Source organism: Somniosus microcephalus, chromosome 20 (assembly GCF_052327205.1).
Source record: "Somniosus microcephalus isolate GS21.2 chromosome 20, FLI_Smic_1.0, whole genome shotgun sequence".
NCBI classification, from domain to species: domain Eukaryota; kingdom Metazoa; phylum Chordata; class Chondrichthyes; order Squaliformes; family Somniosidae; genus Somniosus; species Somniosus microcephalus.
Window position 1 is genome coordinate 66,974,514 of NC_141006.1, and position 27,619 is coordinate 67,002,132.

A 27,619-nucleotide genomic window follows, 5' to 3' on the forward strand; every position below is an offset into this window, starting at 1 on the left:
GGCACTTAGGAACATTGGAACAGAAGTAGGCCATTCAGCCCCTCGAGCATGTTCTGCCATTCAATGAGGTCATCGCTGATCTGTCTCTTAACTCCCTCCACTTGCCTTGGCTCCATACTTCTGACATTACAGCACCCCTTGGCTCTGCATGGGAGTGTCAACCTAGATTATGGGCAACCTGTCCTGGAGTGTGTTAGATCCGTGTATCTTAATGTTGTGTCCTTCAATAATCAGACAAAAAGACTGCAGGGAACGATTCAACAGGTGTTTACTGAATGAGGGTTACTCTAGAACTAACTGTACAGATCACTACACAGGGTTTATATACAGGTGTGGTCACTGCCGGTACTACAATATACAGGAGCTGTAAAAAGTAGTTCTCCCCTTAAAGGTACATACATTACAATTCCTCCCCTTTCAGATTAACAGTACCATAACACTCATTTAACAATTAAATATCAACTAATTACAATTGACACTTTTAACATGCAACATTAGCTGAAAATAGTCTATTTATAAATTCAGTCTTTGGGGAGGCTTCCTGATCCTTTCTGGATAGCGCCTTTCCCGAGTGTCTTGCTCTTGGTGCGGAGGCGATTCTGGCCCCCTGTCGTCGGTTGGTTCATCAGATTCCGATGCTACTGTTTCTGGGGTAGATGCTACCTGTACGTCGGGTTCATCACCAGGTAGGTATGGGCGAGGCATGGGGTTGACTTGTTCCTGTGACTCTAGGATCTGGTCAGCATGGCGTCTCACGATGCTCTCCCCAACGTCCACTGTGTACATTAGTGGGCCCTGCCGTGTGCATATCGTTCCTGGCTGCCATTTTTCTGTTCGGTAGTCGCGGGCCAAGACTGGTTGCCCTACATTGAAGCTCCTTGTTGGCTTCTCATGGATGTGCTGGAATTGCTTACTCTCAACATCTCTTCGTACGTTTGGTCTGAGCAAATCCAGGCGAGATCTTAACCTTCGGTTAAAGAACATCATGGCTGGGGCCTGGTTGGTGACTGCATGTGTCGCATTCCGGTAGGCGAACAGGAAATTGTCCACCTTATGCTGCAGCGGAATGTTGTCATTGCACATAGCCTTTATTGCCTTCTTAAAGGTTTGTACGAACCTCTCAGCCAATCCATTTGTGGCTGGATGATATAGGGCGGATGTGTAATGCCTTACCCCATTCCTTTTCATAAATCTTCAAAACTCTTCGGACACAAACTGTGGTCCGTTATCAGAGCAAATCTGCTCTGGCAAGCCGTTCCTGGCAAAAATGGTCCGTAGGACTGCAATAGTTGATGCGCGCATGCCTCTCGTGGTTGACTGGGTTCCAAGAAGGCAGGGGGCTGCAGAGCGGCCACCTTTATACCTGGGCCTGTGGGTGGAGCCAGGGGCGGAGCCAGCAGAGACATGCTGAGGCATGCATAGGTACAACAGTGTGCAACAACAACGGTGAACAACCATAACAGTGGTTTACCACATTCACCCCTTGTTTAAAATTGAGTCCGGCGGGGTGAAGTGTACTAAAGGTTTGTGTAAGTAAGTCTATCAGGTGGCCTTGTATGCCGTCCTGATCGTCGTGGTGGCGGCGGTGATGGTGCAGCATCCAACGTTGAATCAGGCGTCTCATTGAGTGGTTGGGTGGTCAATGACGGGTCCTGGGGCTGCGGCATGCCGTCTAGCGGGGTTGGGTTGTGGGTAGTGGTGGATGGCAATGGTAGTGTTTCAGGGGCACCCGAAGGTGCGAGATCTCGTGTGGAGGCTGTGTCCTCCCGCCCGTCCGGGTACGCTACGTAAGCGTACTGGGGGTAGGCGTGGGTAGTGGTGGGTGGCGAAGGAGGTGTTTCGGGAGCACCCGAAGGTGCGAGGTCTCGTATGGAGACTGTGTCCGCCCGTCCGGGTACACCACGTAAGCATACTGAGGGTTGGCATGGAGGAGACTCACCCTCTCGACCAGGGGGTCCGTCTTATGGGACCTCACGTGCTTCCGCAGTAGGACGGGTCCTGGAGAAGTCAGCAATGTCGGTAACGAGATCCCCGATGTGGACTTCCTGGGGAAGGAGAACATTCTCTCATGAGGGGTGGCATTGGTGGCTGTACAGAGCAGTGACCGAATGGAATGGAGCGCCGCAGGGAGGACCTCCTGCCAGCGAGAGGTCGGAAGGCCCTTAGATTTCAAGTTTAAAAGGACTGCCTTCCAGACCGTCGCATTCTCCCTTTCCACCTGGCCATTCCCCCGGGGGTTGTAGCTGGTGGTCCTGCTTGTAGCAATACTTCTCGCGAGCAGGTACTGACGAAGTTCGTCGATCATAAAGGATGAGCCCCTGTCGCTATGAATATAGCTCGGGAAACCGAACAAGGCGAAGAGGTCATTCAGACATTTAATGACCGTGGTACTGGTCATGTCTGAGCAAGGGATGGGAAACGGGAGTACTCGTCAATTATGTTGAGGAAGTACACATTGCGGTCAGAGGAGGGGAGGAGCCCTTTAAAATCGCGCTCAGCCGTTCAAAGGGGCGCCTGGCTTTGATCAGGCTTGCTCTGTCTGGCCTATAAAAATGCGGTTTGCACTCGGCACAGATTTGGCAGTTCCTGGTCATGGTCCTGACCTCCTCGATGGAGTAGGGCAGGTTACGGGATTTGATGAAGTGAAAAAACCTGGTGACCCCCGGGTGGCAGAGGTCATTGTGGAGGGTCTTCAGTCTATCAACCTGCGCGTTGGCGCATGTACCACGTGATAGGGCATCTGGGAGCTCATTGAGTTTCCCGGGCCGGTACAAGATATCGTAATTGTAGGTGGAGAGTTCGATTCTCCACCTCAAGATCTTGTCATTCTTGATTTTGCCCCTCTGCTTATTATTAAACATAAAAGCTACTGAACGCTGGTCAGTGAGCAGGGTAAATTGTTTTCTGGCCAGGTAATACCTCCAATGTCGCACGGCTTCCACAATGGCCTGGGCCTCCTTTTCGACAGAGGAGTGTCGAATCTCGGGGCCCTGGAGGGTCCTTGAGAAAAAGGCCACGGGTCTCCCCGCCTGGTTAAGGGTTGCAGCTAGGGCAAAGTCGGATGCGTCGCTCTCCACTTGGAAAGTGATGGACTCATCCACTGCGTGCATCGTGGCCCTCGCAATATCTCTTTTTATGAGAGTGAAGGCTGCACAGGCCTCTGCTGTCAGGGGGAAGGAGGTGGACTTGATGAGGGGTCTGGCTTTGTCCGCATAGTTGGGCACCCACTGAGCATAGTACGAGAAAAACCCTAGGCATCTCTTCAGTGCTTTTTGGCAGTGGGGGAGGGGGAGCTCCATAAGGGGGCGCATCCTGTCGGGGTTGGGGCCCGATGACTCCGTTCTCCACTACACAGCCAAGAATGGCAAGGCGCTTGGTACGAAACATACATTTGTCCTTGTTGTATGTTAGGTTCAGCCGCTGGGCCGTACGGAGGAATTTCTCTAGATTAACATCATGGTCCTGCTGGTCGTGGCCGCAGATGGTGACGTTGTCTAGATAGGGGAAGGTGGCCTGGAGCGCGTTCTGGTCAACCATCCGGTCCATCTCCCGTTGGAAGACTGAAACCCCGTTGGTGACGCCGAAGGGAACTCTGAGGAAGTGGTAGAGACGACCGTCAGCTTCAAATGCTGTGTACTGGCGATCCTCAGCCCTGATGGGGAGCTGGTGGTATGCCGACTTCAGATCAATCGTTGAGAACACCCGGTATTGTGCTATCTGATTGACCATGTCAGATATGCGGGGGAGTGGGTATGCATCTAGCTGGGTGTAGCAATTGATCGTCTGGCTGTAGTCAATAACTAGGCGCTGTTTTTCGCCAGTCTTCACTACCACCACTTGTGCTCGCCATGGGCTGGTGCTACTTTCAATAATCCCTTCCTTCAGGAGTCTCGCTACCTCGGATTTAATGAAGCTCCTATCCCCGGCACTGTAACGCCTGCTTTTGGTAGCGATGGGCTTACAGTTGCGGGTGAGGTTAGCGAACAAGGAGGGGGGGGACTTTAAGGGTGGAGAGGCTGCAAATGGTGCGCGGCGGGCGATTTAAAAGCTGCTGGCTGCAGACTGTGAGTGGGGGGAGGGGTCCGTCGTACGCTAATGTGACACTCTTAAGGTGGCACTGAAAATCCAACCCCAGTAGAACGGCAGCGCAGAGATGGGGCAGGACAAGGAGTTTAAAATTTTTGTATTCTGTGCCCCTTACTGAAAGGGTCACGACACAGTAGCCACCGACGTCCGCTGACTGGACTTTGGAAGCCAAAGAGATCCGATGGCGCGTCGGCAGGACCGGGAGAGAGTAACTGCGCACCGTGTCGGGGTGGATAAAGCTCTCCGTGCTCCCGCTGTCAAAAAGGCAGGTAGTGGCGCGGCCGTTTACCGTAATGTCCATCATGGACCTGGACAGTTGATGAGGGAGAGATTGGTCCAGCATCACGGAGGCCAGCGTATGGTCGAGCGAGTCGATGTGGTCGTCAGATGAGGCGGTGGTTGAGTCCGGGTCCCCCGTGGTTGAAGTTGGAGACGTCCAAGATGGCGGACAAAATGGCGGCGCCCATGATCCCGATCCCCACGCGGCTGGGGGAGCCCAAGATGGCGGACAAGATGGCTGCCCCCATGGTTCGCACGCGGCGCTGCTGGCGTTAGCGGTTTTGCCTTTGCAGGCGCTTTCTTCCCGCAGCCGGAGCAGGCAGCATTTCACGCCGGGCAGCGTGCTCTGGGGTGTTTTGCCTGGCCACAAAAATAACATTTCTGTGCCTTGGACATCGCAGCAGCAGTTGAAGGTGGCGGTCCCATGACCCAAAGTTATGGCGTCCACGTTGCGGAGCGGTTAGGGGAGAAGGCGTCCATATTCCTGTGGGCCGCGTCGAGCGAGAGCGCGAGGGACACTGCCTTTCTCAGGTCCATTTCTCCCTTTTCCAACAGTCTCTGCCGGGAGTAGTCGGACCTTAGACCCGCAACGAAAGCATCTCGGATCAGTCCCTCCGTGTGTGCTGCGGCTGATACTTCTTTGCAATCGCAGCCTCGGCCGAGTATCCGTAGTGCCTGTAGGAAGGCCTCCACCGATTCCCCGGGCTGCTGTCTGCGGGATCTTAAGAGGTGCCTGGCATAGACCGTATTTACCGGGCGTGCGTATTGCCCTTTTAGCAGATCGATAGCCGCCGCGTAGGTCGTCGCGTCCTGGATTATTGTATAAACTTGGTGGCTCACCTTTGAGGCCAGGATTTCCAACTTGTTTTCGTCCAGGGTCACAGTTGAGGCTTGCAGGTAGGCCTCGAAGCAACGCAGCCAATGCGCGAATTTGGTAGCCGAACCCGCTTCTTGGGGGTCTAGGTCCAGGCATGTTGGTCTGAGGGCTCGCAGCAGCTCCTGCTGCTCAGCGTTTGGTGCAGCAGCCTGCTGCTCAGCGTTTGTTGTCGACATTTTGTTTTTGCTAATAAAATTGATGCGCTATCAATTACTCATAAAAGACGGAGAGTTCGGAGAGTAACTAAAGGCTTTTATTAGCAAAGAACAGAGCATGCCTCTCGTGGTTGACTGGGTTCCAAGAAGGCAGGGGGCTGCAGAGCGGCCACCTTTATACCTGGGCCTGTGGGTGGAGCCAGGGGCGGAGCCAGCAGAGACATGCTGAGGCATGCATAGGTACAACAGTGTGCAACAACAACGGTGAACAACCATAACAGTGGTTTACCACAATAGTTTTCTCCGTGGTGGCGGAGGACATTTTGATCACATCAGGCCATTTCGAGTGCGCATCCACGGCTATTAAAAACATTGAGTCCATGAATGGACCAGCAAAATCAATATGCACCCATTGCCATGGAGATGAGGGCCACTCCCATGGGTGTAGAGGGGCATGTGGTGGTGCATTTTGGACCTTCTGGCATCCTGAGCAGCTCTTTGTCAGGTCCTCGATTTGCTGATCGATCCCCGGCCACCACACATAAGCCCTAGCAAGGCTTTTCATTTTCACCCCTCCCAGATGACCTTCGTGAAGCTCATTGAGCACTCTCTCCCTTAACTTGGGTGGAATTACCACTCGGGATCCACACATGAAGGTCCCCTGGCATACTGACAGCTGTTCTCTTCTGGATGAGAATGCTGGCAACAGTGAGTCGCCATGTGCTGGCCATCCCTTCACCGTCAAATCATATACCCGAGACAGTGTCGGGTCATTTCGGGTCTCCTCTATACCAGCGTTAGTTACTGGCAAGCATTCAATTATAGTCGAATGAAATATTTCAACAGGATCCACTGCTGGTGCTTCCTCCGCAGTAGGCAGTGGCAGGCGTGATAGCCCATCAGCGTTTCCATGCTGTTTCGTGCCCTTATACTCGATTTCATATTGGTGCGCCCCTAGAAAAAGGGACCATCTTTGTAGCCGTTCCGCAGTCATCACCGGAATGCCCTCCTTTGGATTAAAGATGGAGACAAGTGGTTGGTGGTCAGCCAGCAAGGTGAACTTCTGCCCGTGCAGATAGTCACAGAAATCACAGAAACCCCACAGTGCAGATAGAGGCCATTTCGGCCCATCGAGCCTGCACCGACACATATCCCACCCGATCCCCGTAGCCCCTACACCAACACATATCCCACCCTATCCCCGTAACCCCACGTATTTAATCCCCCTAACATTAAGGGTCAATTTATCATAGCCAATCAACCTAACCCGCACATCTTTGGACTGTGGGAGGAAACCGGAGCACCCGGAGGAAACCCACGCAAACACGGGGAGAATGTGCAAACTCCACACAGACAGTTGCCCGAGGCCGGATTCGAACCCGGGTCCCTGGCGCTGTGAGGCAACAGTGCTAACCACTATGCCACCGTGATTGAACTTTTTCACTCCCCACACTAGGCTGAGGGCCTCCCTGTCAATCTGGGCGTAGTTACGCTCGGCTGAGGTTAGTGATCGTGATGCAAAGGCTATTGGCCTCTCTGAGCCGTCCGAGAATTTGTGCGACAGCACCGCTCCAATGCCGTAGGGTGACGCATCACATGCCAACCGAATTGGTAATGCCGGGTTGTAATGGGCCAATACCTCTTTCGATGTGATTAGTGTTTTGCTCTTCTGGAAAGCTCGTCTACATTCGTCACTCCACTTCCATGGCACCCCAGTTTGCAGTAGGGTGTTCAGTGGGTGTAGTATTGTAGACAAATTTGGCAAGAACTTATGGTAGTAGTTTACCAGCCCGAGGAACGACCTCAGTTGTGACACATTTTCCGGTGCTGGAGCCTTGACTACTGCCTCAATCTTCTCTGGAGACTTATGTAACCCCTCTTTATCGATAACGTGGCCACAATATGAGATCTGTTTTCTAAAAAACTTGCATTTGGGGCGGTTAGCTCGGAGCCCATATTCCTGCAATCTAGTGAGCACCTGCTCCAGGTTGGCAAGGTGATCACTGTCATTTTCGCCCGTGACCAGGATGTCGTCCAAATAACACTGGGTCCCTGGGATCCCTTGCAGGACTTGTTCGATTGCCCTCTGCCAAATAGCCGGAGCCGATGCTACCCCGAATACCAGCCGGTTGTATTGGTAGAAACCTTTATGGGTGTTGATTGTGAGGTATTTTTTTGATGCTTCTTCTACCTCCATTTGCAGATACGCCTGGGCCAGATCAATCTTAGTGAAGCGTTTCCCTCCAGATAGCGAGGCGAAAATATCTTCAATCCGTGGAAGTGGATATTGTACGGTGTGAAGGACCGGGTTCACTGTTACCTTAAAGTCCCCACAGATGCGAACCTTCCTTGGTTCCCCAGGCGTGCTGCTCAACGACTTTTTCATCACAGGGACGATGGGTGTAGCCCACTCGCTCCAGTCTACCTTAGACAGTACACCTGAACGTTCCAGACTCTCCAGCTCTGCTTCGACGGCTGGGTGGATCGCATAAGGTACCGGTCTGGCCTTAAAAAATTTTGGGCTTGCGTTTTCTTCTATTTTAATCATCGCTGTCATGCCTTTTAGTGTTCCGAGTCCTTCCTGGAACACTTCTTTCGTGTCAGTTAGGATCTTTGACAGTCGCCCAGGTGTGATGTCGTCATCCTTTTTGTCAGCCACAGTCAGTGCCTGTATGGAATGCCAATCTAGCTGTATCTTCCGGATCCATTCACGTCCTAGTAGTGGTGGTCCTCCATCTGGCAATACATATAGGTCCATTTTTGGTGTTTCCTTGCCGTTATATATAACGTTCACCCTTATTTTTCCTTTGAGGTAGACTTTTTGCCCCGTGTACGTCTTCAAGACAATCTTTGTATCTCTCAAGGGTGTATGTGAGAATAGCCGCTTGTAGTCCCTTCGGTTTATGACTGTTAGGGCTGATCCTGTGTCCAATTCCATTTTCACTTGGACTCCTGCTATCTTGAGCGTGACCCAGATAGTTTGGTGATCCTCCGTTTTGATCACATTATGTAGTTTCAGACAACCCAGCTCCTTGCTTCCGGAGTCTGTATCACTCTTCTGTTCGTCTGAACTACTCTCCGTCACCTTATGTACCTTCTTGTACTTCTCCTGTGGAGATTTCTTGCTGCTGGTTTTCTTTCCCGACCTGCAGACTCTTGCTATGTGTCCTACTTTTCCACACTGTCTGCACACTTTGTCCTTGAACCAGCAATCATTATGGTCGTGTGTTGTTCTGCCGCAGCGATAGCACTTCACTGTTCCGTATGACATTTCATTTGTGCCATATTCTTGCGGTCTCCGTTGTATCTCTGCAGCGCCCCGTGCTGCTGCTTCGTGTGATACTGCAATGCTGAAAGCCTTGTCCAGCGTAAGATCCTTTTCTGATAGAAGCCGTTTCTGGGTTCCTTCACTTTGAAGCCCACACACAAACTTGTCCCTTAAAGTATCTGCTAGTCCCGTTCCAAACTGGCAGTGTTTCGATAGCTTGCGCTGTTCCGTTAAATACTCAGCATTACTTTCAACTTTATGCTGGTTCCTTTTGTGAAACTTAAATCTTTCTGCTGTCAGCAGCGGTGTGGGGTTTAAGTGGTCCTGTAGGATTGACACTATGTTTTCAAAATCCTTTTCTACTGGCTTCTCTGGGGTTACTAGGTTTCGTAGTAAGTCATACGTTTTTGCACCCTTTGAATTCAACAATACCAGCGCTTTCTTGTCATCTGGCACTTCATTCGCCTTGCAGTATACTTCTATGCGTTCGACATATGTCGTCCAATCTTCGACTTCATTGTCGAACGCTGTGATACTGCCACTCTTCGGCATTTTTGGGTGTGGTTAGACTGGCTTAAAATGGCGTTTCCCGCGCTTTCCTTTCTTCCCCGCTGCGGCTTAAAATGGCGTCTCCCGCGCTTTCCTTTCTTCCCCGCTGCGGCTTAAAATGGCATCTCCCGCGCTGCTGCCAACGCCGCTCTCGGCGGTCCTCGTGGCAAATGGCGACGCCCTGTGGGTTTCGTGCGCTGCTCCTGCGCTGCTGCCAACGCCGCTCTCTGCGGTTCTCGTGGCAATGGCAGCGCCTCGCGTTTTCCTGCACGCCTCTCTCCCCCGTTGACGCTGCTCGGCCCTTGAACACCGGCTGCGCTCTGCTCTCTCTCGTCTCTCTCCCCCGTTGACGCTGCTCGGCCCTTGAACACCGGCTGCGCTCTGCTCTCTCGTCTCTCTCCCCCGTTGACGCCGCTTGGTCCTGAACACCAGCTGCGCCCTGTGCGCTCTGCCCTCTCTCTCTCCCCCGTCAACGCTGCTCGGCCTTTTTCTGTGCCGCTCGGTCGGGCTCTAGCCCGTCGCTGTCCGGGAAGGGTCTGCGCAGTACCTGTTGCCAGCCCGTTTCGCTGGACCACCGTGACTGGAAAGCCAAGCCTGGCTCTCGACAGCCTCCCCTGCGATGCTCAAATCTCCGCTGGATGACTGGGCGGTTGCCCGTGGTCGACGTCCGTGCCTCTGGACTCGACCTTCCTCCACCGTTCTCCAGGAGCGAATCCCTGGGAGGTGATGCGGAGTTGCAGGTAGGCTCGAATCTACCTCGTCGCCAATGTTAGATCCGTGTATCTTAATGTTGTGTCCTTCAATAATCAGACAAAAAGACTGCAGGGAACGATTCAACAGGTGTTTACTGAATGAGGGTTACTCTAGAACTAACTGTACAGATCACTACTTGTGGTAAACCACTTTTATCGTTACACTATAGTTATCACTGTTGTATTGTTATCACCGTTATCACTGTTGTATCACGATACGAGGTCGCCTCTTGTCGCGCTGTTATACCTGGGCTGACCACCTCCGACTCCGCCCATGGCTCCACCTACCTGCCCAGGTATAAAGGTAGTCGACTGGCTGGTATTCCTCCTTGTTGGACCCGATCACCCACGAGGGTGGGCTCTGTTATTTAGTCAATAAAAACCTTTAGTTACGTTCCTAACTCGTCGCCTTTTATTGGCCGAATTGATAGGTATATCAATTTTATTGACTAAATTTTAAAGATGTCTACTACTGGCCAGCCAGAAGCCCTCCCAGAAGCACAGCCACACCAGCCGGCTTGGCTGCAAGCCCTCAAACCACCGTACCTGGATCTAAACCCACAGGCAGCAAACGCAGCCCTCAACTTCAAACACTGGCTGGACTGCTTCGAATCCTACCTGGAAGAATCCGGCGCCCCGCAGAGATCCAAACTAAGACTTCTGAACGCCCAAGCGAGCCCGAGAGTATACGCACTCATACAGGACACGACTACGTACGAGGCCGCTATCAACCTACTGAAACAGCAGTACCGCAGCCCGGTAAATTACATGTACACCAGGCACCTCCTAAGATCCCGCCCGCAACAGCCAGGAGAGTCTGTAGCTGAATTTTTACGGGCGCTAAGAGCACTCGGCAGGAACTGTGACTTTAAAGCGGTGACGGCTGTTGAAAATACGGAAGATAATATCCGCGATGCCTTTGTGAAAGGCCTACGGTCCGACTACTCACGGCAAAGACTGCTTGAAGCTAAAGACCTCGACCTGGACAAAGCTGAAGCCCTCGCTCTCTCCCTGGAGGTGGCCCATCAGGACCAGGAGGCGTTTTCCAGGTACTGCTCGCGACCCTGGGACTCGGGCCCGACCCCTACCGCAATACCCTTCGCAGCGCCGCCCCCGGGACCTACCTCAGCGTCGGCGTCCCGGACCCGACCGGGCCCGCCACCCCCGGTACCGGCTCCGACATCGGGCACCCGCGATCGGGCCGCCGGCTGCTTCTTTTGCGGCCAGGAGAAGCACCCGAGGTCGCGCTGCCCAGCCAGGAACTCTACCTGCACAACCTGCAGGAAGAAAGGCCACTTCTCTAAGGCCTGCAGGAGCGGATCTTCAGAGGCCAGCAGTGCCTCATGCGAACTGTGGGGGCGGCCATCTTCTTTCACGGCAACTGAGGCCAGTATCCCCACACGTGAGTCATGGGGGCGGCCATCTTTGATCAAGGCAACCGACCCCAATAGTGCCTCATGTGAGTTATGGGGGCAGCCATCTTCTCCGCCATTTTGTCCTACCTCGTGGGAGACGCCATTTTACACACCACGCCCGACTGCCACCGGGCCCCCGGACCCGACGACCGCCTCGCCCGCAGACGACAACGACTCGCTTACCTACACGCTAGCCTCCGTCACTCTGGATCAAGCCCGCCCACACCACCTGTCCAAGTCGATGATGGACATCAAAGTAAACGGCCACGCCACGACCTGCCTGTTCGACAGCGGAAGCACGGAGAGCTTCATCCACCCAGACACGGTGAGCCACTACTCCCTCCCTGTCCTGCCAACGCGCAACCGAATCTCGATGGCATCGAGGTCCCACGCCACGGACATTAGCGGCTACTGTGCTGTGACCTTGTCGGTTAAGGGTACAGAGTATAAAAACTTTAAACTCCTCGTCCTCCCCCAGCTCTGCGCTGCCGTCCTACTAGGGCTGGACTTCCAATCCCACCTCCAAAGTGTAACCCTAGCATACGGTGGACCCCTCCCCCCACTCACAGTCGACAACCAGCGAAGGTTAAACCGCCCACCGCGTAACACCTGCAGCCTATCCACCCTCAAGGTGCCGCCACCTTCCCTGTTCGCTAACCTCACCCCCGACTGCAAACCCGTCGCTACCAAGAGCAGGCGGTACAGCGCTGGGGACAGAGCTTTCATTAGTTCTGAGGTGCAGCGTCTCCTGAAGGAGGGCATCATCGAGGGGAGCAACAGCCCCTGGCGTGCCCAGGTCGTGGTCGTTAAGACCGGCGATAAAAATCGCCTGGTCATCGACTACAGCCAGACCATAAACAGATACACCCAGCTGGACGCATACCCCCTTCCCCGCATATCTGACATGGTCAATCAGATTGCACAATACCGCGTATTCTCGACCATCGACCTTAAGTCGGCCTACCACCAACTCCCTATCCACCCCGAGGACCGCCAGTACACCGCCTTCGAGGCGAATGGGCGCCTATACCACTTCCTTAGGGTCCCCTTCGGTGTCACCAACGGGGTCTCGGTCTTCCAAAGGGAGATGGACCGGATGGTTGACCAGAACGGACTGCAGGCCACATTCCCCTACCTAGATAACGTCACCATCTGCGGCCGCGACCGGCAGGACCACGACGTGAATCTGGAGAAATTCCTCCGTACAGCCCAACGGCTGAACCTCACCTACAATAAGGAGAAATGTGTGTTTAACACCTCGCGCCTTGCCATCCTTGGCTGTGTAGTAGAGAACGGACTCATCGGCCCCGACCCCGAAAGAATGCGCCCCCTCATGGAGCTACCCCTCCCCCACTGCCCTAAGGCACTTAAGAGAACCCTGGGGCTCTTCGCCTACTATGCCCAATGGGTGCCCAATTATGCGGACAAAGCCAGACCCCTCATGAAGTCCACATCCTTCCCCCTTACGGAGGAAGCGTGCGCAGCCTTCTCCCTCATTAAGGGAGACATTGCCAAGGCCACTATGCACGCAGTGGATGAGTCCATCCCCTTCCAAGTCGAGAGCGATGCATCCGACTTCGCCCTAGCCGCCACCCTTAACCAGGAGGGGAGACCGGTGGCCTTCTTCTCAAGGACCCTACAGGGCCCTGAGATCCGACACTCGTCGGTCGAGAAGGAGGCCCAGGCGATTGTGGAGGCGGTACGACGCTGGAGGCACTACCTGGCAGGCAAACGATTTACCCTCCTTACCGACCAACGTTCGGTCGCTTTTATGTTTAATAACAAGCTGAGGGGCAAAATCAAGAATGACAAGATCTTGAGGTGGAGAATCGAGCTCTCCACCTACGATTATGATATCTTGTACCGGCCAGGTAAGCTGAACGAACCCCCCGATGCTCTGTCACGAATTACATGCGCCAGCGCGCAAAGTGATAGACTTCAGACCCTCCACAACGACCTCTGCCACCCCGGGGTCACCAGACTTTACCACTTCATTAAGGCCCGCAACCTGCCCTACTCCATCGAGGAGGTCAGGACCATAACCAGGAACTGCCAGACCTGCGCCGAGTGCAAACCGCACTTCTTTAGGCCGGACAGAGCAAGCCTGATCAAGGCCACCCGCCCCTTCGAGCGCCTGAGCATCGACTTTAAGGGGCCCCTCCCGTCCTCTGACCGTAATGTGTACTTCCTCAACATTGTTGATGAGTACTCCCGTTTCCCCTTTGCCTTCCCCTGCCCAGACATGACCAGTACCACGGTCATTAAATGCCTGAACGACCTCTTCGCCTTGTTCGGGTTCCCAAACTATATACATAGTGACCGGGGCTCCTCTTTCATGAGCGAGGAACTCCGTCAGTTCCTACTAGCGAGAGGTATTGCAGCAAGTAGGACCACCAGCTACAACCCCCGAGGGAACGGCCAGGTGGAAAGAGAGAACGCGACGGTATGGAAGGCCGTCCTCTTAGCCTTAAAGTCTAAGGGCCTCCCAACCTCCCGCTGGCAGGAAGTCCTCCCGACAGCGCTGCACTCCATCCGGTCACTACTTTGCACTGCCGTTAACGCCACCCCCCATGAACGAATGTTTGTTTTCCCCAGGAAGTCGACTACGGGAACCACTCTACCAACCTGGCTGACCTCTCCGGGGCCCGTCTTGCTGCGAAAGCACGTGAGGGCCCATAAAACAGACCCCCTGGTCGAAAGGGTGAACCTCCTGCACGCCAACCCCCAGTACGCCTACGTGGCTTACCCAGACGGGCGGGAGGACACTGTCTCCTTACGAGACCTCGCACCCTCGGGCACTCCGGAGACACCACCTTTACCCCCCCCCACCACCCCCCCAATTCCAGCCCAGGTAGACGGCATACCGGAACCCCACGAGCCTTCGCCGACCACGCAGACACCAGCACTAACACCGGATAATGCAGCACCGCCGCTGCGACGATCGGAGAGGCTTACGAGGCCTCCGGACAGACTGACATACCAGAACTGGTAGTACACTTCACCCCGCCGGACTCAAATCTAAACAAGGGGTGAATGTGGTAAACCACTTTTATCGTTACACTATAGTTATCACTGTTGTATTGTTATCACCGTTATCACTGTTGTATCACGATACGAGGTCGCCTCTTGTCGCGCTGTTATACCTGGGCTGACCACCTCCGACTCCGCCCATGGCTCCACCTACCTGCCCAGGTATAAAGGTAGTCGACTGGCTGGTATTCCTCCTTGTTGGACCCGATCACCCACGAGGGTGGGCTCTGTTATTTAGTCAATAAAAACCTTTAGTTACGTTCCTAACTCGTCGCCTTTTATTGGACGAATTGATAGGTATATCACTACTCAGGGTTTATATACAGGTGTGGTCACTGCCTGTACTACAGTATACAGGAGCTGTAAAAAGTAGTTCTCCCCTTAAAGGTACATACATTACAGAGTGGGTTTGAATCCATAATTTTCTGATTCAAAAATAAGAGTAATATCATTTGAGCCAAGTTGACACTCGCATTAAGGAAAATTGTTGGACCAGGTCTTAAAAGAGTTTCCGTTTTTAATCAGCTGTAATTTCCTACGGTTCTTGTATAAATACCTCCCTCTATTGAAGTATTGAAACAGATGTCATGGGATAGGCTATACACGGGAACTTCATCTGCCAATAAAATGTGTTGAGAAATTACAACCCAGAAGGTCTAAGTGAATGAGCAGACTATTGTGGGCAGGACAGTAATAAATAGCTGACCAGAGATTTGTGTCACTGTTTTCAAAGGAGGAAAAAAAAGAATGTTTTTTCTCACTTCAGTTTAATTCCCTTTTGAAGGATGCTGGGCAGGTTGGGTAATGGAAGTGACAGAGCATCTACCTTTTGACATGGAAGCCACAGGTACAAATACCAGGTCAGCCTGTCATTTTAAATGTGACTGGCACAAGGGGAATCATCGCTCATGTGGAAATTATACATTCCGTTAACTCAAGGAAAGGAAAATCTGACACTTACAGTTCTCCGTGGTTGAATTGCTCACCAGTCAAGGCACAAAATTGATAGAAGGAAACACTTGTATATTATAAATTCCTTATCAAAGCAATTCACAAAATGAATCACTTTCTTTGGCCGTGCAAATATTATGTAGGCAAACTTAGCAACTATTCTGCATAGGAGTGTACCACAAACATCAATAGTAATGGCAGCCATGGGCAGGTTGCAGTGCAAGTTATCTTCTCCTGCTCCCCTCCCCGCCCCCAGTCGCCTGGAGTAGAATACATGGTGACTAGTATCTTATATGAGTGAAACAAGGGGAGAAAGGAGATCTAATGGGGCTGTGGCTTGGAGGGTATTGCAATATCAACTCTAGTACTTGCACCATATAAAGGGTGTCAGCTGTGGCTCAGTGTTAGCACTCTCGCCTCTGAGTCAGAGGTTGTGGGTTCAAGACCCACTCCAGGGACTTAGAACACACAACCTAGACAGACTCTCCAGTGCAGTAATGAGGGCGTGTTGCAATGTCAGAGGTGTCAGCTTTCAGATGAGATGTTAAACCGAGGCCCTGTCTGCTCTCAAGTAGATGTAAAAGATCCCAAGGCACTATTTTGAAGAAGAGCAAGGGACTTCTCCCCAGTGTCCTGGACAACATTTATCCCTCAACCAACATAACAAAAACAGATTATCTGGTCATTATCACATTGCTGTTTGTGGGACCTTGCTGTGCGCAAATTGGCTGCCGCGTTTCCCACATTACAACAGTGACTTCACTTCAAAAGTAAAGCACTTTGAGACATCCGGTGGTCATGAAATGTGCTATATAAATGCAAGTAATTTTCTTTTTTCTCATCATGCCTCTCAGAAACATTTCAATTTGCTTCACATATTTTGAATTGCTTGGAGTGCATTGACTGTTATGTAGGTAAATGTGGCAACAATTCTGCTCACAAAGAGATCCCACGAAAGCTAAAAATAAATAAAAATGAATGATCAGTTAATCTGCTAAAGGGAGGAATGTAGGCCAAGAGACCAGGCGAATTCCCCACTATTCTTTGAGTAGTACCTGAGGGTCTTCAACATGCACCCAAAACACTGCATCCAATCATGTAACACTCCATCTACTGCATTGGAGTGTTTGTGCATTAATTTGATCCCACAACCTTCTGACTCAGAGGTGGGAACGATGCCAACTGAGGCAAGCTTGCATTAATTTTTAAAAACTGCATATGATGCACTGATTTCATATAACCAATGTCAGACTCAAAGACCACTGAAGTGCTACAAATGAAGTAACTGCTAAATTGTCCCAGTTACCAGATCATTGCTGCAAAGCAAAATACTTAAATACAGACAGGGATAAGTGAGAAGTGTCACATCCAAATGGATGCTTCTGTTGACTGTGTCGCCACTCACTAGTGCCAGCTGTGTAATGATCCATTCATACAGGTGAGAAAGATGCTGATCCAATGTTGTCATATGTTTCTGATTGGTTGGGAATGGCTTACAGACTGGCAAACAATCACTGTTGTATTCCTTGTCCTCACCATGGAAATCATTGCTACCCAATCAGAAGGTATGCCGCCAATGCTCATTTTGAGGAGCAGGATGTTTCTATGTTTTAAATCACATCGCACATCCCAGATGGTTCTATCTCAGTCAGTGTTGCCCCCTGGTATCTCACCCAGGTAGCAGTTCTACATACATGGGCCTAGATAGTGACTGCAACAGAGTATTTGATTTTGAGGATATTTCTCCAATGTCCTCACTCGCTCACTCACTCTCTGACTCACACATTCACTCTCTGACTCACACATTCACTCTCGCACACATTCTCTCATTCATACATTCTCTCACTCACACATTCACGCTCATTCGCTCTCACTCACTCTCACTATCTCTCATTCTGACTCTCTCACTCTCTCCTCACTCACTCACTCTCTCTCTCACCCACTCACACTCTCTCACTCTCACTCACTGGATAGTGATTGGGAATGACGATCCTGACTGTTTTGCCCCTGTCTTCAATCCAGGGCACTGCCCTGCCTACTCTGCTTTTAATAATCGGGGGGAAAAAAGGTTAATAAACAACAGATTTGAGTGAATTACTAGTAGTGGATTTGCATTATTAGCAATCATAGCATTAAATGATTGGCACTAAACTGTGCTAATTTAAGATAGCCTGTATACTCATCAGCTTTCTATTTGCTAATTTTCCACTCGTGTCCATTTGTATCTCATCACAATCAGAATTTATTATGTGTCTTTAAAGACGTGCTTTGATTCTCATTAATGCCAGGTCCTTTTCGAAGCAGTGGTCTCGACAGAGCAAAGAGGCTACATTGGAATCGATGATTTACAGATCTTGAATTACCCCTGCTGTAAGTAGACAATCTCTTGTGTCTTTCTACTGTTACGAATAACATTAAATTGTTACAATAACGTGCAAAAACGCCTGCGGAGAGAGATGAGGAAACATATTTTTTTACTCTGAGTTATGATGATCTGGAATGCACTGCCGAAGCAGATTCAATAGTAACTTTCAAAAGTGAATTGGATAAGTACTTGAAAAGAAAAAAAATTGTAGCGCTTACGGGGAAAGGGCGGGGGAATGGGATTTATTGGATAGCTCTTTCAAAGAGCCATCAAAGGCATGATGGCCCAAATGGCCTCCTTCTGTGCTGTATTATTCTATGTTTGTCCAAGGACACCACATGAACTACTGTGAAATGTTGATGGAGCTATTTTCACTCATAAGCACCATAAGATATCATACTTGTACCTAAAGAAATTGCTTTAAACTGTTCAGATACTTTCACAGATTAATGATAGACGCTGGCTTACTTTCTTTTCTCCTTATCTTTAGTTTTGGCTAACTAGCTGCCTGATCAAGGATGTAATTCACCAGTGTGAAAAATCAAACCTGTGGCTCATTCAAATTTTCACTTGTATTCTGTGAATTTCCTGTTGCAAATAGTCCCTTCACCCAGGAGAAATATTGTGCTTTTGAAAACCAAGTTGAAGGCCCAAGGCCTACACAGCAAAAGGCCCTGAAGGTTGAAAAGAGTGGGAGGGAAGACCAGGAAAACCACAATGTGGTGGTTAATTGATGCCACACTTAGGTTTTGAACCCTGTAGCTTGTAAGAGGGCATTGACATGACAGAAATAAGTATTCCCTTCCACAGTTTGGAGAACAGAGTGTGGGGGCAGGATTTTCCCAGCCCCGAGGAGGCGGGCATGGGGGCGGGATTTTCCCAGCCCCGAGGAGGCGGGCATGGGGGCGGGACAGCCGGTAAAATCGGAGAAAGTGGGGGTGGATGGCAAACCCGCCCCCATCCCGCCTCCGTGCCCTTTTGCCAGGAGGCGGGAGGATGTGCAGCTTCGGGTCCCGTCTCCTGGAGGCGGGAAAGGCATTTAATCCTTGTAACTGCCTGTTAACAGGCAGAAAAAAGGATTAGTGCCATTTTACCTTCACAGGTGAAGGCTTCCTGACCTCGGAGAACCCCGCCGGGTTGGAGGAGACATGGAGGAGGTCTGCGGTGGTCGGAGGCACCTGGAAGTAAGGTGTAGAGGTGAGTGATGGGTGCAAGTGTGGAGTGGTAAGTATGTAAGGTGAGTGATAAGTTTAAAAAAGTGTGCACTTACCTTGTTTTCTTTCTACAACTTTTAGCCGTGCTGGATGGGGAGAGCCAACATTCTCCTTGTCAATTTCACTTAATGGCTGTTGGATCCTCCGATCCTACAGACATGTGAAATTTACAAAGTTGAAAGGTTTGATGAGTCCTCACCACAAAGGCTCATCAAACTAAAGAGAATGTCAGTGTTTGACAGCTTCACAGAGCTGTCAAACGCTGTCATTTCTTCTTTCAAGAAGTCTTGACAGATAGCACGTCTGACATTGACGTGATCTGTCAGTGACTTCCTCCCTAATTGGCCTGCTGAGCCTGCAGGGCGGGCTTAACAAGCTCAATCAGGGGAAAATCCCTCTGATTGGTCAGACGAGGATGGAGGCAGGACATTGACATGACAAGCAGCAGTCCTGTCTCCAACTCGCCTCCATTCATAAAATCCAGCCTTGTGTTCCCACTTGTGGGGAAGAGTAAAACTAGATATAAGATAGTCACCAATAAATCAAATAGGGAATTCAGAAGAAACTTCTTTGCCCAGAGAGTGGTTGAAGCGAATAGTATAGATGCGGTTAGATAAGCACTTGAGGGAGAAGGGAATAGAGGGTTATGCTGATAGTTAGATGAGGAAAGACAGGAGGAAGCTCGTGTGGAGCATAATCTATGCTGTATCTATCTATCTATCTATCTATCTTCTATCTATATATATAAATCGGTACATCTGTCTGTCTGTCATTCTGTCATTCTGTCTGTCTGTCTGTCATTCTGTCTGTCATCGCCTGTGCGTCTGTCGGGCTATGCGCTCGAAAGTTACAGGGCGTACCTACGCGCGCGTTACCTCCAAAGAAAGCTTACGCTTCCGAGACGGTTTTAAGCGTATTTACGTTTCGGCCGGGCTAAAATTGCGCCCGCGGTATCCCAAAAACCTTCAACGTTCCGCTCATTAGCATCTCATTATCCGCTCATTAGCAACAGAGTGACCTCGAGCTCGACCAATCGTACGCCGGGTTGCTGGCGTGTGCCACCGGGCCAATCGGTGCGTGTGTGGCCGGGCCTTATCGTTCTGAACCGAGGTGAGTCGCCGCCATCTTGATTCCAAACTTTTCCTTTCTTTTTCCCGCTTTCTGCGTCTTAAAAAAAAACGTTGCTTTTAAAACACATATTGTTTTTTAAAAAAATGATTTAGAAAGTAATTAACTTATCTAATCTCATTAATTTTCCTACCTTTCCCCGTTTTTCCAGGTAGGCCTAGACGCCTCGGCGTCTCCTCCGCACCCACGCCCGAGCTAGGCACCTCCCAGCCCCACTCGAAGGCTGGAGGGCCGAGCCTCAGCCCAGCGCCGCTAGGGTGCGCGCGCAGCAGGAGCTGAGACGCAGCGTCTCTCTCTGGCTCGGCCGGGGGGCGGGGCTTGCTGAGCGTCGACGGTTACCCTGGCAACTGGCCCCGCCGGCCGTCTCGCACAGCCGCAATCGGCGGTCTTCACCTCGGGGGGGGGGAGGGGGGTGCCGCGACCCTCGGGGGGGGCCGCGCGCGCAGCAGGAGCAGCTGAGACGCGGCGTCTCTCTCTCTGGCTCGGCCGGGGGGCGGGGCTTGGTCAGTGTCACGGTTACCCTGGCAACCGGGCCCGCCGGCCGAGCCAGAGAGAGACGCCGCGTCTCAGCTCCTGCTGCGCGCGCAATCGGCGGTCTTCACCTCGGGGGGGGGGGGTCGCGACCCTCGGGGGGGGGGGGCCGCGACCCTCGGGGGGGGGGCCGCGACCCTCTCCTTTCCCCCCCTCCCTTCCCCCCTCCCTTCCCCCCCGCCCTCCCCCCTCCCTTCCCCCCCGCCCTCCCCCCTCCCTTCCCCCCCTCCCCCCTCCTCCTCCCCCTCCCTCCCCCCTCCCCTCCACCCTCTCCCTCCTCCTCCCCCCCCTCCCCCTCCCCCCCTCTCTTCCCCCCAGTCGCTCTCTCTCTTCCCCCCAGTCGCTCTCTCTCTTCCCCCCAGTCGCTCTCTCTCTCTTCCAACAACAACATTCCCTCGAAAAAGCCTCGGCACCGTCGGGCACTTCAGCTAGTCTATCTATATATATAAATCGGTACATCTGTCTGTCTGTCTGTCTGTCATTCTGTCATTCTGCCTGTCATCGCGTGTGCGTCTGTCGGGCTATGCGCTCGAAAGTTACAGGGCGTACCTACGCGCGCGTTACCTCCAAAGAAAGCTTACGCTTCCGAGACGGTTTTAAGCGTATTTACGTTTCGGCCGGGCTAAAATCGCGCCCGCGGTATCCCAAAAACCTTCAATGTTCCGCTCATTAGCATCTCATTATCCGCTCATTAGCGACAGAGTGACCTCGAGCTCGACCAATCGTACGCCGGGTTGCTGGCGTGTGCCGCCGGGCCAATCGGTGCGTGTGTGGCCGGGCCTTATCGTTCTGAACCGAGGTGAGTCGCCGCCATCTTGATTCCAAACTTTTCTTTTTCCCGCTTTCTGCGTCTTTAAAAAAAACGTTGCATTTAAAACACATATTGTTTTTTAAAAAAATGATTTAGAAACGAATTAACTTATCTAATCTCATTAATTTTCCTACCTTTCCCCGTTTTTCCAGGTAGGCCTCGAAGCCTTGGCTTCTCCTTCGCACCCACGCCCGAGCTAGGCACCTCCCGGCCCCACTCGAAGGCTGGAGGGCCGAGCCTCAGCCCAGCACCGCTAGGGTGCGCGCGCAGCAGGAGCTGAGACGCGGCGTCTCTCTCTGGCTCGGCCGGGGGGCGGGGCTTGCTGAGCATCAAGCGTCACCCTGGCAACCGGCCCCCCGGCCGTCTCGCACAGCCGCAATCGGCGGTCTTCACCTCGGGGGGGGGGGCGCGACCCTCGGGGGGGGGGCGCGACCCTCTGCGGGGGCCGCGACACTCGGGGGGGGGGCGCGACCCTCGGGGGGGGCCGCGACCCTCGGGGGGGGCCCCCCGCGCCCCCCTCCCCTCCCTCCCTCCACCCCTCCCCTCCCCCTCCCCTTCCCCCCCTTCCCTCCCCCCCTCCCCCCCTTCCCTTCCCCCCCTCCCTTCCCCCCCGCCCTTCCTTCCCCCCCGCCCTTCCTTCCCCCCCACCCTCCCTCCCCCCCGCCCTCCCTTCCCCCCCGCCCCCCCGCCCTCCCTCCCCCCCCCCGCTCCCTCCCCCCCCTCCCTCCCCCCCCCCTCCCAGTCGCTCTCTCTCTCTCTCTTCCAACAACAACATGCCCTCGAAAAAGCCTCGGCACCGCCGGGCACTTCAGCTAGTCTATATATATAAAATAAATCGGTACATCTGTCTGTCATTCTGTCTGTCATTCTGTCTGTCATCGCGTGTGCGTCTGGCGGGCTATGCGCTCGAAAGTTACAGGGCGTACCTACGCGCGCGTTACCTCCAAAGAAAGCTTACGCTTCCGAGACGCTTTTAAGCGTATTTACGTTTCGGCCGGGCTAAAATCGCGCCCGCGGTATCCCAAAAACCTTCAACATTCCGCTCATTAGCATCTCATTATCCGCTCATTAGCGACAGAGTGACCTCGAGGTCGACCAATCGTACGGCGGCTTGCTGCCGCGTGCGGCCGGGCCAATCGGTGCGTGTGTGGGCGGTCCTTATCGTTCTGAACCGAGGTGAGTCGCCGCCATCTTGCTTCCATTCTTTTTCCTGCTTTCTGCGCCTTTCTTTTCAAATATACACTTCCACCAAAATAAAATTGAATTTATTAAATTGTTTTTAAATAAATCACTCATTTGTAAACCTAACCTGAACATTCTTTTTCCTACCTTTCCCCGTTTTTTTCTTAGGCCTCAAAGCCTGCGCCTTTCTTGCCCAGCCAGGCCCGAGCTAGGTGATTGCGCTTCTGCTAAGCTCCTCACCACCGCCCCCCCTGCCGTGTCACGTTACCCAGGGCAACGGCGTCAGCCACGAGGGTCAGGGTGCGCGCGCAGCAGGAGCAGGTGAGACGCGGCGTCTCTGTTCTGCGCTCGGCGGGGGGGGCGGGGCTCGGCCGCCGGCCGTCTCTCAGAGCCGCAATCGGGCTCGGCCGGGGGGGGGGGCGGGGCTCGGCCGCCGGCCGTCTCTCAGAGCCGCAATCGGGCTCGGCCGGGGGGGGGGGGCGGGGCTCAGCCGCCGGCCGTCTCTCAGAGCCGCAATCGGGCTCGGCCGGGGGGGGGGGCGGGGCTCGGCCGCCGACCGTCTCTCAGAGCCGCAATCGGGCTCGGCCGGGGGGGGGGGGCGGGGCTCGGAGAGCGGGGCTCTCGGCCGGGGGGCCGGGGCTCGGAGAGCGGGGCTCTCGGCCTGGGCGACCACCCGCCCCTTCCCCCCCCCACCCCCCCCTTCCGCCCCCCCTTCCGCCCCCCTTCCCCTTCCCGCTCCCCCCCTTCCCCCCCTCCCTTCCCCCCCGCCCCTTCCCCCCTCGCTTCCCCCCCGCCCCTTCCCCCCTCCCTTCCCCCCCGCCCCTTCCCTCCTCCCTTCCCTCCCCCCTTCCCTCCCCCCCTTCCCCCTCCCTTCCCCCCGGCCCTTCCCCTCCCCCCCGCCCGCCCTTCCCCCCGCCCTCCCCCGCCCACCCTTCCCCCCCTTCCCCCCGCCCGCCCGCCCTTCCCCCCCACCCTCCCTTCCCTCCCCCCATCCCTTCCCCTTCCCCTCCCCCCCGCCCTCTCTTCCCCCCCAGTCGCGCTCTCTCTCTCTCTTTCCCCCCCGCCCCCGCAGTCGCGCTCTCTCTCTCTCTTCCAACAACAACATGCCCTCGAAAAAGCCTCGGCACCGCCGGGCACTTCAGCTAGTCTCTATATATATAAATCGGTCGATCTGTCTGTCTGTCTGGCTGTCTGTCCTCACGTGTGCGTCTGTCGGGCTATGCGCTCGAAAGTTACAGAGCATACCTACATGTGCGTTACGTCGAAAGAAAGCTTACCTTTCCAAAACGGTCTTAAGCGTATTTACGTTTCGGCCGGGCTAAAATCGTGCCCGCGGTATCCGAAAAACCTTCAACATTCCGCTCATTAGCATCTCATTATCCGCTCATTAGCGACAGAGTGACCTCGAGGTCGACCAATCGTACGCCGGGTTGCTGCCGCGTGCGGCCGGGCCCTCCTACGGTCGAGTGACGGGACGATTGACCAATCCTACGCTTTGGTCACCTGACGGTCGACCAATCGGTGCGTGTGTGGGCGGGCCTTATCGTTCTGAACCGAGGTAGGAAGGTAGTGCAGGAGTCACCTGCGGTCATCTCCCTCCAAAACAGGTTTACCGTTTTGGGTACTGTTGGGGGAGATGACTTATCAGGGGAAGGCACCAGCAGCCAGGTTCAGGGCACCAGGACTGGCTCTGCTGCACAGAAGGGCGGGAAAAAGAGGGATAGGGCTATAGTGATAGGGGATTCAATTGTAAGGGGGATAGATAGGAGTTTCTGTGGCCGAGACCGAGACTCCAAGATGGTATGTTGCCTCCCTGGTGCAAGGGTCAAGGATGTCTCGGATCGGGTGCAGAGCATTCTGAAGGGGGAGGGGGATCAGCCAGTTGTCGTGGTACATGTAGGTACCAACGATGTAGGTAAAAAGAGGGAGGAGGTCCTACAAGCTGAATTTAGGGAGTTAGGAGCTAAATTGAAAAGTAGGACCTCAAAGGTAGTAATCTCTGGATTGCTACCAGTGCCACGAGCTAATAAGTTTAGAGAGAGTAAGATAGATAAGCTAAATACGTGGCTTGAGCAGTGGTGCAAGGGAGAGGGATTTAAATTCTTGAGGCATTGGAACCAGTTCTTGGGGAGGAGTGACCTGTACCAAGGGGACGGTCTACACCTGAACTGTGAGGGAGCCGATGTCCTCGGGGTAATATTTTCTAGGGCGGTTCGGGAGGATTTAAACTAATTTGGCAGGGGGATGGGAACCTAGGTAGTGGAAAAGAGGGAAGTCATATGAAGTTAGAAATAGATGGTAGAAAGGTGAGAAGCAATAAGCAAAGGAGAGTAACACAAAGGGCCAAACTAATTCATAATGAGAGTGTGAAAAAAGCAAGCCTGAAGGCTTTGTATCTTAATGCTAGAAGCATTAGGAACAAGGTGGATGAATTAGTTGTGGAAATAGAGGTAAACAAGTATGATTTGATTGGGATTACAGAAACGTGGCTGCAGGGTGGGCAAGGCTGGGAACTTAACATCCAGGGATATACAATATTTAGGAAGGATCGGCAAAAAGGTAGGGGAGGTGGGGTAGCATTGCTGGTAAAGGAGGGGATTAATGCAATGGAAAGGAAGGATATTAACTCGGATGAAACGGAATCTGTATGGGTAGAAATGAGAAATAGCAAGGGGAGGAAAACGTTAGTGGGTGTGATATATAGGCCTCCAAATAGTAATATGGAGGTGAGGGAAGGCATAAAAAGGGAAATTAGAGAAGCGTGCGATAAGAGCACAGCTGTCATCATGGGTGACTTTAATTTACATATTGATTGGACTACCCAAATTAGTAAAAATTCTGAGGAGGAGGAATTCCTGGAATGTTTTCGGGACGGTTATCTGGACCAATATGTCGAGGAGCCGACTCGAGATCAGGCCATTTTAGACTGGGTATTGTGCAATGAGAAGGGACTTATCAGCAATCTTCTTGTACGAGGCCCCTTGGGTCAGAGCGATCATAATATGATCGAGCTCTCAGTCGAGATGGAGAGTGAGGAAATTGAATCAGAGACTAAGGTCCAGAACTTAAATAAAGGGAATTACGAGGGTATGAGACGGGAATTGGGTAAGATTGATTGGGTGGTGTTTCTGGGGGGATTGACAGTGGATAGACAATGGCAAGCATTCAAAGATAGAATGGAAGAATTCCAGAACATGTTTATACCGGTTTGGCATAAAAATAAACCTAAAAAGGTGACTCAACCGTGGATAACGAGGGAAATTAGGGACAGCATAAAATCAAAAAAAAGGGCATATCAACTGGCAAAAAAAAGCACCAGACCGGAAGATTGGGGGCAGTACAGGATACAGCAAAAGAGGACAAAGGGATTAATCAGGAAGGGGAAAATAGAATACGAAAGTAAACTTGCAGCAAACATAAAGACAGACTGCAAAAGCTTTTATCGGTATATCAGGAGGAAAAGACTGGTAAAATCCCAAGTCGGTCCCTTGCAGTCCGATTCGGGAGAATATATCATGGAGAATAAGGAAATGGCAGACCAATTAAACTCATACTTTGGTTCTGTATTCACAAAGGAGGACACAAATAACCTCCCAGGAATATCGACAAACATAGGGACTAATGAGAGGGAGGAGCTGACAGAAATTAGTATCTCTAGGGATATGGTGTTGGGTAAGTTGAGGGGACTGAAGGCCGACAAATCCCCGGGGCCTGAAAAACTACATCCTAGGGTACTTAAGGAGGTGGCCCTGGAGATAGCAGATGCTCTAAGGATCATCTTCCGGAACTCCATTGACTCGGGAACAGTACCCGTGGATTGGAGGGTAGCTAATATTACCCCAATATTTAAAAAGGGGGGTAGAGAGAAAGCAGGGAATTATAGACCAGTAAGCCTTACATCGGTTGTGGGCAAAATGCTAGAGTCCATTATTAAGGATAAAATAGCGGAGCACTTGACAAATGGGGAAAGGATCGGACAGAGTCAACATGGATTTACAAAGGGTAAATCGTGTTTGACTAATCTGCTGGAATTTTTTGAGGAAGTAACTGGTAAAATAGATGGGGGAGAGCCAGTGGATGTGGTGTACCTTGACTTCCAGAAAGCCTTCGATAAGGTTCCACACAAAAGATTATCATGCAAAATTAAGGCTCATGGGATTGGGGGCAAAGTATTAACGTGGATAGAGAACTGGCTGGCGGATAGAAAACAGAGAGTTGGAATAAACGGCTCGTTTTCGGAGTGGCAGGCAGTGACCAGCGGGGTGCCGCAAGGATCTGTCCTGGGACCCCAGCTGTTCACAATATATATAAATGATCTGGATCAGGGAATTGGATGCAATATTTCCAAATTCGCTGACGACACTAAACTAGGAGGAGGGGTGGGCTCTGATGAGGATGTCAGGAGGCTACAGTGCGATTTGGACAGGTTGGGGGAATGGGCGGATACGTGGCAGATGCACTATAATGTGGATAAATGCGAGGTTATCCACTTTGGGGGTAAAAACAGGAGGGTGGATTATTATCTAAATGGCAATAGATTGGGAGATGGGGAAGTGCAGAGGGACCTGGGTGTTCTTGTGCACCAGTCACTGAAGGAGAGCATGCAGGTGCAACAGGCGATTAAGAAGGCAAATGGTATGTTGGCCTTCATATCAAGGGGGTTCGAGTATAGGAATAGGGATACCTTACTACAGCTGTACAAGGTGCTGGTGAGACCGCATCTGGAGTATTGTGTACAGTTTTGGTCGCCCCATCTGCGGAAGGATGTTCTTGCCATGGAAAGAGTGCAGCGGCGATTCACCAGGCTGATACCTGGAATGGCGGGAATGACCTACGAGGAGAGATTGAATAGTTTGGGCTTGTACTCACTGGAGTTTAGAAGATTGAGAGGGGATCTCATCGAAACATATAAAATTATGGCAGGCCTGGACAGGCTGAATTCAGAGAGAATGTTTCCAATGGCCGGGGAGCACAGAACCAGGGGCCACAGTCTATAAATAGCGGGCAAATCATTTAAAACAGAGAT

General features: G+C 52.4%; 1 protein-coding gene across 7 annotated transcripts in view; it reads left to right on the top strand.

Moving 5' to 3' along the window:
* The window catches only part of ptprub (protein tyrosine phosphatase receptor type Ub), a 1,172,978-nt gene that overhangs the window by 627,524 nt on the left and 517,835 nt on the right, over nt 1–27,619 (top strand). For all 7 annotated transcript variants that reach the window (XM_085962902.1, XM_085962905.1, XM_085962901.1 and 4 more), the window contains one exon: nt 17,651–17,732. In XM_085962902.1, coding sequence (XP_085819028.1) covers nt 17,651–17,732 — 82 coding nt within the window. The remainder of the gene's footprint in view (nt 1–17,650; nt 17,733–27,619) is intronic.